Source organism: Spermophilus citellus (assembly GCF_964194105.1).
Source record: "Spermophilus citellus genome assembly, chromosome: 1".
NCBI classification, from domain to species: domain Eukaryota; kingdom Metazoa; phylum Chordata; class Mammalia; order Rodentia; family Sciuridae; genus Spermophilus; species Spermophilus citellus.
In genome coordinates, this window is record NC_138182.1 from 276,758,930 (window position 1) to 276,772,425 (window position 13,496).

At 40.3% G+C, this 13,496-nt stretch overlaps 1 protein-coding gene across 1 annotated transcript in view; it reads left to right on the top strand.

Annotated features, from left to right (window-relative positions):
• DNAH5 (dynein axonemal heavy chain 5) overlaps positions 1-13,496 on the top strand; it is a gene marked incomplete at its 5' end in the record, with an annotated part of 237,371 nt that overhangs the window by 180,810 nt on the left and 43,065 nt on the right. Inside the window, 5 exons of the mRNA XM_081288458.1 lie at positions 748-991; positions 1,983-2,097; positions 2,597-2,787; positions 6,334-6,455; positions 8,245-8,394. Of these exons, the coding sequence (XP_081144584.1) occupies positions 748-991; positions 1,983-2,097; positions 2,597-2,787; positions 6,334-6,455; positions 8,245-8,394 (822 nt within the window). The remainder of the gene's footprint in view (positions 1-747; positions 992-1,982; positions 2,098-2,596; positions 2,788-6,333; positions 6,456-8,244; positions 8,395-13,496) is intronic.

Below are 13,496 nucleotides of genomic sequence, written 5' to 3' on the forward strand. Positions count from 1 at the left end.
TTTCAGAAATTTTAAATGTGATTTACTCATTGCCCTTTCCATTTTTGATTCTTTGTTTTAGGTTCGAAGTTAGGGTCTCTCATATAACAATTTGACTTTCATGTACAACTTGGGTGCCAGAGGCACGTTTTCTCTGTTGTTCCCCAGTCTCTGGGCTTCCTGCTTCCTCGGGGCTTGTTCAGTTGAGTTTCTTCCTTTCTCCTTCTCCAAACTGCCGAGTGGAAGAAATAGCCCACAAGGATAGTAGCCATCCAAGCCTCACCCTCCTACTATCTACAGGTGATTCAGAGGACATGGAACTTCACTTCTGGAGAGACCACACCTTTCCAGGCCAAGAAGACTTTTCAGTTTAAACAAACAAGGAGCTTAGGCTGCTTGCCTAAATTTTTGTTGAGTTTCTCTTCATAGGAAAATCCCCCAAATCACTAAAAATGACTTGACTTAAAAAATAAATAAATGATAATGGGGATATCGGAAACATTTTTTAGCAAATTCGATATTGTGTTCTACCTGTTCTTCCTCTGTTGTTGTTGTTCCTCCTCCTCCTCCTCCTCCTCCTCCTCCTCCTCCTCCTCCTCCTCCTCCTCCTCCTCCTCTTCATCCTCCTTGATGTTAACACTTCTCACCAGTCGGCTCTGATTAATACAGTACAGAGCAGATGCTTGAGGGTAGCCATGCATGCTAACTTTTGATGCCCTGGAAAGAGTTGCTAATTTAGGAAGGAAACACATTTATATAAATTTTCAGGAATTAGAGAAAGAAAGAACTCTTCTTATGGAAGATGTAACCGCGAACAAAAGGAGGATGAAGGAACTAGAAGACAATTTGCTTTGCCGCCTGACCAGTACGCAGGGGTCCCTGGTGGAAGACGAGAGTCTCATCGTTGTGCTGAGTAACACCAAAAAGACAGCTGAGGAGGTGACCCAGAAGCTGGAAATTTCTGCTGAGACAGAAATTCAAATTAACTCAGCACGGGAGGAATACAGGCCTGGTGAGTCCGATAATGAAAGACAAATGTCACAGGAAAGCGCAGTGAGAAAGAAATGAGAATTACGGAAATTGAACAAAGTGAGAAGTTGTACAAATGGCTGCGCGAAGCCAGGTGGCCAATTATGTTTTGGGGATTTCTCTCAGGAATGTTAGCAAATTTGAGATGAAAAAAAATTATATAATGGTGTAAAGGTTCTGGATGCTTATAATTCACGTTTGTTGACAAGTCCTTTAAGGTTCTCATGAACATATGCTTAATTTAGAAAAGAAAAGAAGAAAAGAAGGAGATTTATTTGAAACATCTGATTGCAAGTTAGTGACATCAGAGGAGTTAGTGTGGCATGTGGACCATTGCTTATCATTTGATGATGATATGCCAAGGGTTTTGTTTAGAGGGTTTGTCTTAGGAAGATGGTTCTCTGGTGCTCATCCTCAGTCACCTATTTGCAACAGGTGCTTATTGTTTATTCCCGGGAATCCACTCTAAGTATTTAATGGGCTCTCCTTTAGTAAACTAACATTGTTCCTGGAAAAGAATTAAGCAATATTGCTTCATCTGCTGGTGGAGAGTCAGGAGCATCTTCTTTATGATGTCCTGTTTGGCAAACTTGAGGCCGAGGTTAGGCATGGACTCTTCATAGGCATCAGAATGAGGTCCTAAATGGCTGCCCCACCTGCTGGGTGTTAGATATAAAACCTTTGAATCCTTTTGGTTGTCTTTTTCGCCTGTGCAAAATATATTTGTAACAGATTCTAGAAGGAAAACTAACAATTGATTAATGCAAATAGGAGACTGTTTATCCATAGCTTGTAAGTTAGAATTAGATGTATTTACACATCAACATTGTTCTAGATCCCATTTCTAAGAGGCAGCCACTGATAAGACAGAAGGTTGCGAGTTGTCGTTTTCGTTAGAGTTCAGGCTGATCTGTGTGCATGGTCATTTGTTTTCCACTCATGTAGCGCACGCGTCCTCGCTCTTTGTCTTTCAGTTGCTACGCGGGGCAGCATCCTCTACTTCCTCATCACCGAGATGCGCTTGGTTAATGAGATGTATCAGACTTCGCTCCGCCAGTTTCTAGGCTTGTTTGACCTTTCCTTGGCCAGGTATGTCTGTAGCTCAGGAAGCCACGCTGAATTCTTTATCTGTAGACTAGAATAATGACATTACGTTAAGAACTTCCTTTTTCTTTGTAAGAGTCCATTTCTTTTTTTTTTTTTAAATCTAAGATTAATTACCAGTGTGTTCACAAATCATTCTGATTTGTCAGTTTACGCGCAGAGAAAGCTATATCTACTATTCATCCGTTGACTGGACTCCTTTGGTTTCACATGTTTCTATCAAACAACAACAAAAAAATTCCCAGGACGTTGTAGTGAGTGATCAGGCCCTGCAGGTAAAATTGATTTGGACAACATGGAGGATTCTGTTATGTTGTTTCATGTTGAGAGAAAGCTTGTTATTTTAGATTCAGGAGGCTTACTCAGTGTGTGAAAATGGGAATTGGTCCTGCAGAATTACTTATTCTCCATTAAAGATGCTGTTTTTATAGGCAATTGAACAAGGCAGTGGGGATAAGCTTGATTTAAATGCTGTCTTCCTCAGGTCTGTCAAGAGCCCGATTACGAGCAAGCGGATTGCTAATATCATCGAGCACATGACCTACGAGGTTTACAAGTACGCTGCCCGCGGGCTGTACGAGGAGCACAAATTCCTGTTTACCTTGTTGCTGACACTGAAGATCGACATCCAGAGGAACCGAGTGAAGCATGAAGAGTTTCTCACTCTTATTAAAGGTCAGGAGAAAGTATTGTACATAGGTGCACATGTCAGCATTAATGTGAAGGCCTTTTGCAGTATTATTATGATGACTTTGGTTGTAACAATTTCCTTGTATTTCACTTAAGATGCATTTGTGTGAGATATTTTATTTATTCACTTATGGAACGAATGATGAATATTTGTTGAAGACCTATTGAGTGCCAGGGCATGGAATAGGTATTTGGGACATATTAATGAACCAAACTGCTTGTAGGTGTGTGTGTGTGTGTGTGTGTGTGTGTGTGTATATATATATATATATATATATATATATATATATATATATATATATATATTTGGGGGAAAATACAGAAAATATAATGGAATAATAAGTAAATTATGGCTTATGTAGGAAGATAGTATTATGCAAAAACAGCAAGAAAGGGGAGAAGGAGAGTTCTAGGGAAGGGAAGGGTAGGGAAGATTTAAAACTTTTAATGGGTTATTTAATGGTGTCTTTTAGAGGTCAGGCCTTCCTTAGAGATTGGCAGGTGATCAAAGATTGGAAAGAGCGAGGGTACCATCCATAGGGACAAGTAGAGGAAGAGTGTCGAAGGCGGGAGACAGCTGTTCGCACCTCCTGTGGTCGTCAGTGATAGAGATAAAGCTAGTGACCAGGGTCACTGGAGCAGAGTGGGCGAGGCCGTGGCAGCTCCCTCTCAGGAACTGCTTCTTCTGCATCTATTGAAGCATTGCCCACAGGCGGGTCCTTTGGACCACTGGAGCAATGCAGCTGAATGAAAGACTGGGAGATGTAAGTTCACAATCGTGTTTTTGGATTTCTGAAAAGATATTTAAAGTAACCACATGTCTTAGTTCAGGCTGCTATGACAAATTACCACAGGCGAGGTGGCTTCTAAACAACAGAGATTTATTCCTCATAGCTCTGGAGGCTGGACGTGTAAGACCACAGTGCAGCAAGGTCCGGTCTGGTGAGGGCTCTCCTCTGGGTTGCAGCTGGCCGACGTCTCACTGCAGCTTCTCATGGCAGAGGAAGTGAGCTCTCTTGTGACTCTTCCCAGAGCGTGAAACTCATTAATGTCATCTAATCATAATCACCTCCATCAGACCCACCTTCTAATACCATTACTATTAGGATTTCAAGGCATGGATTTTGAGGGGGACACAAGTGTTCAGAACAATGCACTCTCTAAATATATTTTAAATGATTTAAAATCCTTGCAGAGACAGTTCACATTATCAGGTAGCTCTCACCAAACTCTTGAAAGATTTACAACATAAACTTCCCGAAGTTTCCACCAAAACTATAAAGCAGTATACTAATAGCTTACAAATGCCAAAGGCATACAAAAACTAGTCCAACCTCTGGAAGTATCTATATTCACCCAAATACAGTAAACTGTTGAAGATGTTACAGTAATACCTATAATTTGCAGAGCATATCATATGCGCTAGGATTCATAGGAATTATGTGAATTCTTAGCAATTCTATTATGCATATCTTATTGTCCTTATTTTATAGATGTGGGAACTGAATCTTAAGAAGGTTAAATGATGTGGCTAAGACTATGTATCAAGAAAATGGCAAAGCCAGCCTTTTAACTGGCATTGGGATCAGGTGCCTTTGGGATTAGGTCTTGGGGGCAAAGTCCTCTTTGATGTGATTTATGCCCTCATTGAAAAACAGCTTAAGAGAGGCCTCACCCCAATGTGAGGTTGCACTGAGAATATGGCTATGAATCAGAAAGCAAGCCCAAAGCACATACCAGATCTGCTGGTGTGTTGATCTTGGACTTCCTGTTTTTCCATAACTATGTTGTTTGTCAGTAGAGTCCCTCCCAGCATATCATATTCTATTATAGCAGCCTAGATGGGCTGGGACACATAGCCACAGTGTTCTGCTGCTGGTCTCTGATTAATCTCTAAGATGGCAAAGGATAAATGTAAGTGACTTTCTAAACTTGCCTTAGCTACTACAGTGCATAATTGTGTAACTTGACTTCTGTAAATCTTTCATTATAAATGTGTCATTTTTACAAAGTATTATGGTGAAAACCCAAAGTTACTTTTCTTCTCAGAGCATGAATTTAAGGAGTGAAAGGAACAGTACCAGTGTCAGTTAGCTCTGGTATTCTGAATGAGTCCTCTGTCAGCTGCTTGTTCATCAAGAGTCTGTTTGATCGGGTGCTCCGCTATGCAGGACTGAATCTCCTCCTTCAAGATGCAACCATTCCCTTTCCCCTTTGGGTACTTTTGGGGCAGGCAAAATCTTTACCACATAGTTGCCTTCTGCAAAACACTGAATAATGCTTTGGCCTGCAAGGAACAGCCTTTCAATAGGCTTTTCCTAACCTATATTATTCTTTTCAGTTTGTTGGAAAGTGGGCAGTTGCCATGGAAATCAGTGTGATATTTATTCAACACAATGTCATTGTCATTAGGTCTTAAACTGCTCCTTGGAGTTAAAACAATGTCTCATTTTATGAGTTAATGTTTCCATGGAAATGGCTTCAAGGCCACACTTATTTGTTGTAAATACACAAAAATGAATTTGGCAAAAGATAACAACTTAGTGGTGTACATGGTACCTGGATAAAGTAGAGACGGGTTCAGGGTTCAGTAAGTACATTAAGTATTATTTGTTTACAACCTATTCTCTCCAGAAAAGGGCTTTACAGGCAGTCAGTTAGATTGGTTATATTCTTGTAAGAAAAATGCTTAGAATGTATTTTCCTGAAAATACTTTCATGAATGTTATTTGTTAATCACTGTATTTTATGCTGTAGATTATTTCCTAATGCTTCGTTTAATTTAAAATATGATTGTTCACACATTGAGTTCTCCTGAAGTGGGCAACCTTAACATTTTTAAGGTTTCATTTTTCTTGTGTTGCTGTGTTAATGATAGGAGTTACATGAGCTTAGGTAGACCATCAGTAAATGTAGGCATCAGTACCAAATGGAAATTTTTGTTGTGGTTCCATTGATTAAATCTTAGTGATTCAGCAGAGTCCCTGGGATGTGCTCAAAATGGACATAACTAATGTATTTGTTTATGAAAGAGAATTCTTTAAACATATGTAGTGCTACTGACATTTCTAGGTAAATCCTGGATTTAAAATTAGCTTGCACTAGCACTAGGCCATTCTTGGTATTAACAAAAGATGCTTATTTAGTGACCTCTACCATGTCCTCAGTCCCAGGTATGTGCTTTCCACATTTATCTCATGATACCCAGGCTTGTTATTTCCAATTTAGAAATTGAGGCCCAGATAGATGAAATGACTTACTTGTCCTGCATCTTGTCCAGGTGGAACTTGGATAGAATCTAGCATCTGTCTTGTTCCAAAGCTGTATTACTGACTATTAAATGGATTTTTCTAAAATCAACTGTTCATTTATTACATTTTAAGCATGTTTTTTATTATGATTTCTATTTCTGTACTTAATAAGTATGAAGGTATTAAAATAACAAATTAAAATATTCTAATGAAAATTTTATTAAATAGATTGTTTCACAGTAAAAGAACAATCTCTGAACTTTTTACATCTCATTTGAAGGTGGTGCCTCATTGGATCTTAAGGCATGTCCTCCCAAACCATCCAAATGGATCCTGGACATGACTTGGCTGAATTTGGTGGAACTCAGCAAGCTTAGACAGTTCTCAGACATCCTTGATCAGGTAATTTGTTCTTTGAATAGACTTAAGCTAAAGTCATGGTGAACAACTTTCTGATTTATCCCTAGCTGCAATGTTTGTGGAGGAGAGAAGTTTCTTAATATTGTCAATCTCAGCTGGTATTGCACATGCTTGACCTTCGACGCGGCTCATCCACACTCCGAGAAAGCAAACTGCATACGTTGCAGACTGGTCCTGCAGGGGAAATGGGCCCAGGAAGTTCAACTAGTGCTGTCTTGGGGCATGTGTTGGAATCACCAGTTGAAGTTCTACAAGTAGAAAGATGATATATTCAATCAGACTAAATAATTACACATACTTAAAGTCTTTGTTTCTTTGTAGAGATTAAGTGAAAAGAAATATGAAGAACCTGCCACTGGATACTAAATTTTCCTTTCTTGCTTTTTTTCACTTTCCCTCTTCTTCTTCTTCCTCTCTTGATTCTCCTGTTACTCTCCTTTGGTTTGACATTGGATGTGAACCTCATGCAAACACTTGGCCTCTTACCTTGAGCAGCTATTGTCCTTTCAAAATCACTTAGTTCCTGAGGTATTGTGTGTGTGTTGGAATAATGGAAGTTGGGTATTGAAAGTTGAATTGGGACAAGCCAAGAAGCAAATTTTTGAATATCAGGTGACCACAGAGAAGTGGGATTGGCAGTAAGGTGGCTATATTCAGCTCCAAGTAGCATTAAGAGTTTTTGTTGACCAGGAAATATCTTCAGGTTGGTTCTTGACCTTCCCAGTTCAAGTTAACCAAATGTTTAAGTTCTGGCATATTTTATGTTTTAGCTGGTGATGTTGTTAATACTACCTTGTAGGTGGGGTGAAGACCATTCTTTTGAATTAGATAACGTTGTGAGGTATGAATGCACTCTTGCTTTTTTCCTTTGTGGAATGACCCCCAATGACCTTTCCTGGGTCATGGTCTGCCATTGAAGTTGCTATCTCCTGGAGATTGTATCTTATGCCTGAAATCCTTCCACATTGTATGGATTTTAATGGTTGAAAGAAGTTATTTTATATTCTAACACCATGCTTTCTAAATATAAATTTAGAATGTTATTTACCCCCTTTGATTGGGCCACAAAGGAAATATACTAAAACTCATAAGATTGTGTTTATCTTTAGATGTTGTTTGTTCAATGTTTTTGATTTGCTTCCTCCGTAAAGCTTTTGTCTCTTTGGTTTCTGAACTCCGGGGGAAAATGCAATATGTCCTTTTACTCTTTATCAAATAACCTAAAGGTAGCAGGTGTTTGATCATTCATTTGACAGTGGGATTAAATGTGACACCTCAACTTATCTCACATTAGAAGAGTATTGACTATAAACTTATTTATTCAATAGTAAACATGTATTAATTGTCTGGAGTGGTTCTGGAAGTAAGGATACATCAGTGAATAAGGTGTGATTCCTGAACATGTGAGTATTTTGTGGAGCAAATTAGACTCTTTGTAATAGTGAAAATGAATCTTCATTTATTTCTTTATTCATTATAAACTTGTAGCCATAAAGACATAAAAGAAATTGAGACTCCTGGGACTCTCCCTACTTTGGAAGCTAGCTGTTGGCTGGTGTTAATATGTAGAGTGGCTTTGGAGCTAATTACATTTGATTTTTGGACTGTTTTAGACTTTTTGGCAGTAAAATATGAAATAAAAAATTAGTAAAGGAATATGGTTCACACATGTCTAGAATGTTCAGAAGGTTTGAAGAAAAATATCTGAACTACTTCTCAAAGATTTTTTTGAGTGATGTGACACATTTCTTATCCCATGGTATTTCTTCAGATATCAAGAAATGAGAAAATGTGGAAAACTTGGTTTGATAAGGAAAATCCTGAGGAGGAACCTCTTCCTAATGCCTATGATAAATCTCTTGACTGCTTCAGACGTCTTCTCCTTATTCGGTCCTGGTGTCCAGACAGAACCATTGCCCAGGTAAAAAGTGTGTCTTAACAGAAACAGAAGAAATGTTTTAAAGGAGAAATTCCTTTAAACTCAAAGAAATATTTTAAATGTTATTAAGTGAGAATTTCCTTGTGGCCATCTATGTAATTTTCTAGCAACACAAATGTGAAAAATGGAAGTTAACCACATACAGATGAGCCAAGGGGTATTTTTGGCTGAGTGATTTATTAACCTCTTTTGGTCCAAGAAGTTCAACGAAAGTAAAAGAGCAAAACCATGATTCTAAGCTTGGAGTGTGGGCATAAAATAAAGGGAGTGCATTATTCTTGTGGACCATTTTACTGTAACTCAAAAGTGATATGGGTGCTCTGTTCTGCGCGTGGTAAGTCGGTGTTATTTAAGCAGGAAGAATGCAGAGGCATCAAGGAGGAGGGTGTCTAGAGGGAAGGACAGCACTTCTCTGCTTGTAGTCACTTCCCCAGAAAAATGTCAAACTCCAAATGTTAGAAAGAAATGTGTACTAAAACTGTTCGAAGTTTCCATGTGATTTAAGTGTGAATCTTGCCTCCAAAAGATACATCTTTTTCACGACCTTTGATCAGTTGGCTTAGTATCATGGTGATTTGCCACTAAAAAGACTTGGGTCTTGCTTTCACCAGTAAAAGTTCAGTATTGAGCATAGGTTGACCCCTCAAGGGCTTCTCTGGAGAAGCCATGGAGTACTACAGACTGGAGTCTATAATAGAACACAGGGCATTTTCCCCTCCAGTCTTCAAGGGAGTGTTAAAAAGATATGGAGTGACCACCCAGGTCCACCTAGGTACCATGGAATCATGAAAACAGCTAGGTCCAATGATTTATTGAGAAAGGAAAAATGAGTTTTGCCACTCAGGGCACTGAGATCACTCATCTTTTCAGTTTTTCTTCTTCTACTTCATTACTTTTATTCTGCCCAAATGAATTGTCAAACAGTTGCCTTATTTCAGTGCGATATAGAAGAGAAGGTTCAGGTATAATAGTTTGTTTCTCTCTCTTTCTCTCTCTGTCTCTCTCTCTCTCTCTTCCCCCTTCCCTCCCTCCCGTCCTCTCTTCCTTCTTTCTTTCTTTTTCTTTCCCCCACTCCCTTCCTACCTCTCTCTCTTCCTTCCTTTTTTCCCTTTTCTTTCTTCCTCTTTCTCCCTCTCCTTCTTTCTCTCTTTTCTTTTCTCATAAAAACTTTATGAGGTTCTTTGTAACTTGTCATCTTTATCTTGGCTCTGTCACCCTTGGGCTGAACACAGCCATGGCCTTCTAAATGGTCAGCTTGGTCCCATCCTGTGTACTCTGGTCCAAACTATGTATTCTGGAAGGAACGGAATGAACCTGCCATTTCTCAGCCTTTCATATCCTTCGATGGCTTTCCATGGCTCTTATGATAACACTCATGTCCTAAACAAGGTCTATAGGCCCCTCTGGAAATACGTTTTGTCCTCCTAAGATTTTATTTTCACTTTAGAGTTCTTCTTCTTCTTCTTTTTAAAAAATTTCCTACCAGATGACTTCCTGGGAAGCACATTCGAAGGTCTAAAATGTAGATACATTCAATTTCCGTCCCCTGTATGCGGCATCTGGCTTTTCATTGCTGCTTCTCTGCATTTCCACTGTGTGTGACTCGGTTCACATCAGGGTTTGCTCAGCCACCTGGTTGCAGGACTGCTACACTTCAGAGGGTGTCTCCTGCATGCGCGCGCGCGCGCGCGCACACACACACACACACACACACACTGGTGACTCAGATATACTCCACAAGGGGAGGCCCGGTCAAGTGAGAGGCTCACTAGTTTACTTTCTCCCCTACTCAAAGGTGAGCCTGTTTCACTGGGAACAGACACTTGAGACAGGATGTTCTTCTGAGTTGGGTGAGGAGTAACCTGCACAATGTGGCACTCTATTTCCATTCATGCCAATGAGATGCCGGCTTCTTATGATGGGCAGGTTGTGCAGAAGCCTGGCTGCCCACACTGAATCAGTTCTTCCACAATTTATACGGACATCCTTCTGTCCCCAGATGGTGACTTGCTCTCTTCTGCCCCCAGATTCCTGTGTATCTACCCTCTGCATAGAATGCTCACCACTCTGACCCTCCTGGCTATCTTCTTTGCCTAGGTGAATCTACTCATAGCAGCTTAAGTACTCCTTTCACAAGCAAACCTGCTCAGTGTATTTTCGTATCATTCTGCAGACTGTAAATCCTCCAAACTCGCTTATTTGCTATTGCTTACTCAATATTTGTGTAATGCTGGGGAGTGGCAGGCTTCTCAAAAGCATGGTCATTTGTCTACTGTTTTGTCCTAAAATCTGTCTCTGTGCTCTGAACAGAGGGGAGGTCATGGTTTAAAGTCTATAACTGTGTAGGAGGGATATTTGCCAGGATAGAGAGAAGCAGTAATACCTATGCTGGCCCAATGAGATAACTCAGGATGTTAAATAAAAGTTAAATGTTAAATGAAAGTTGAAGTAAGAAGAAGAAGAAAGGTCCTCCTATCGCCTGAGTTTTCTATAGTTTCAAGTCGATGCCCACTACACTAGAAACTTGTCTGGAATTGTAGAGTATTCCTATGTAACATCTTTACATCATAGATTCATTGCAACTCTTTAGACTTGAAGCCATGGCTATGATCCTATATGAGAATGTCTCTTCTCCAGGAACAGGAATTTTATCCTCAGAATTCAGTCATAATTCTCATTACAGGTGAGATAGCCTTCTTCATCACCTGTTCCAGGAGTTGGCAAAACAGAGCTCACTGACAAAGATTGGTCCACTATCTGTTTATGAATAGTTTGTGAATTAAGAATCATTTTTATATTTTTAAATACTTGAAAAAGTCACAAGAATAATACTTTGTGACTTATGAAAACTATATTCCATTTACATTTCAATATCTATAAAGATTCACTTATTTTTATTGACAAATAATAATTGTATGTATTTATGGGGTACAAGGTAATATTTCATTACTGTGCATTGTGTAATCGGGCTACAGTGTTCATTGGGACATAGCTTTGCTGATTTGCTTATAAACTCCCTATGATTGCCTGCATGCTGCAATGGAAGAATTGAAACACCTGGCCCCTGAGTATTCTAGCATGTTAGCTCATGTCTCCTATGGTGCTGTTCATGTTGGGTCAGTGCTGACCTATATGGTGGTATGAGCTTTGTTGGCTCTTCATTATCCTGGGGTAACAAGCACTTGAATCTTGATGTGGCACACGGTGGAGATGCTGTGATGATGGCAGGTACCTGTGGCTGAGAAACAATGTGACTCTGCCATGCCAATGTGTCCAGCTTTTGGAACCCTTCCTGACCACAGAGCTCACTGCTTCACTGATTCTGATTGAATGTGTACATAGGGCAGATTTTTGAGGAAGTCCAAGAACATGTCAGGAGAACTTTTTAAATACCTGTCAGAAGGCTGCAGAAAAATGTGTGTGCATTTAGACCCAGGTTAGAGACTTTGATACTGAATCTTGATAACCTATAAAAAATATTGAAAGGAAAGAAAATAAATGTCAACTGTGCCCCAAATTCAATTGGATTGAACTCCATCCATTTCTTCAGAACAACTCTCAACCACTAAAACTTAAGGGTGGAAAGTTGGAATGCGAGACCACTCCAAGAGCAAGGGGCCCAGGCTCCAACTGGTCATTTCAATGTAAATGGCCTAGTTCTGCCAGCAAGTGAGGGCCCTGACTAGCACCAGGACCTTTGGGAAGCCAGTGGATAGCTTTCCCACAGAGTCACCAAGAGACAGTTGCCACGTCCAAGAACGCCGAGTCCTCTACCAAATGGACGCGCCTTTTAATCTTGCATTGATAGAGGGGACTGAAGATTAATGGGAGAGATTGGGACTTCTGAAGGTGGTGGAGGGTCCCACAGAAAAATGATCTAGCTCTTTCTGAATTAGTGGCTATAGGTTTAGGAAATGGGGACACTCATTTAATTTTTTTTTTAATTTGCCTTCTCTTGGGGAAGATGAATATTTCATAGCAGAGCTTTTAAGAGAGACCCTCTCCTCCCCTCTCACATGTCCATAAACCAGGAGGAATCAGGAAGTAACCTCTGTGGACATTCAGCAGTTGAGACTCAGTTGGCACCTGCTTCCTTTCTCTTACCAAGACACCAGAGGCATTGGTAAACCAGGAGATTCCTTTGTCATGGCCACCACCTCCCCATCTCTAACCAGTAAAGAGGACAAACATGGCGAGGAACCTCAGATCAGTTTGGAAGCTCAGGAACTTGGGTTATGCCAATCACTTTGAAGATGAATGACAAGATATCAAAGATGAGGGAAGAGTGGGTGTATACTACCAGATGAAATCGAACTGTGGATTCTTTTAAGCCCAAGATACAGGTTTAAACAGTCTGGCCTCCTCTTGGGTCCAGGTCTAGCTGAAACCTTTTGAATTTGAGGGAAGTTCTGCTGAGTCTGTCGTGTTTCACTAGGAATAGAAGTGGGGAGATTGCACGTGTCAGATTGTTTTGAGAATGGTAATGCAGGGGAATCCTATTGAGGATGGAAACCTGCATTTTGCCCACCTGAGTTGGGAGAAGATATCAGAATTGGAAAAAGAATTTCTTTGAGAAAATCCAGTTATTTCTGAAGGAAATAGAGATTAAGGGTCATATCATGCTGCAGTCTGGCTGGGCACAAAATCACGAGCCACTCACAGCCTTGTAGATTCAAACAGCAATTCTTTATTCCCGAACTCACACCGGCCCTCTACAAACACATTCTGGGGAAATACGTTCTGGTGCAAAATTCATGTACTCCACCAGACTTTGAATCCCAAATACTTTCTGAATCCCACGAGAACTCAATGGGAACTCAAGGATCAGGGGTGCCTGAGGCAGCAGGATACGCCCTATTCCCAGCAGGATACACCCTAAACCTGGATCCGCCCTAATCCAGTAGGATCCTCCCTAAACCCAGATCCACCCTGGTCCTTGAGCAGGGTCACCTTTCTCAAACATACATGCAATGTCACTGCAAATGACCAAGGCAAGTCCATTTCCAGGAGTCCTTCCTCTAAGCAACATGGGGTATGCTGGCAAGGAAATTGTCATACCCACTTGGCTAATGGCTCTCAGCAAT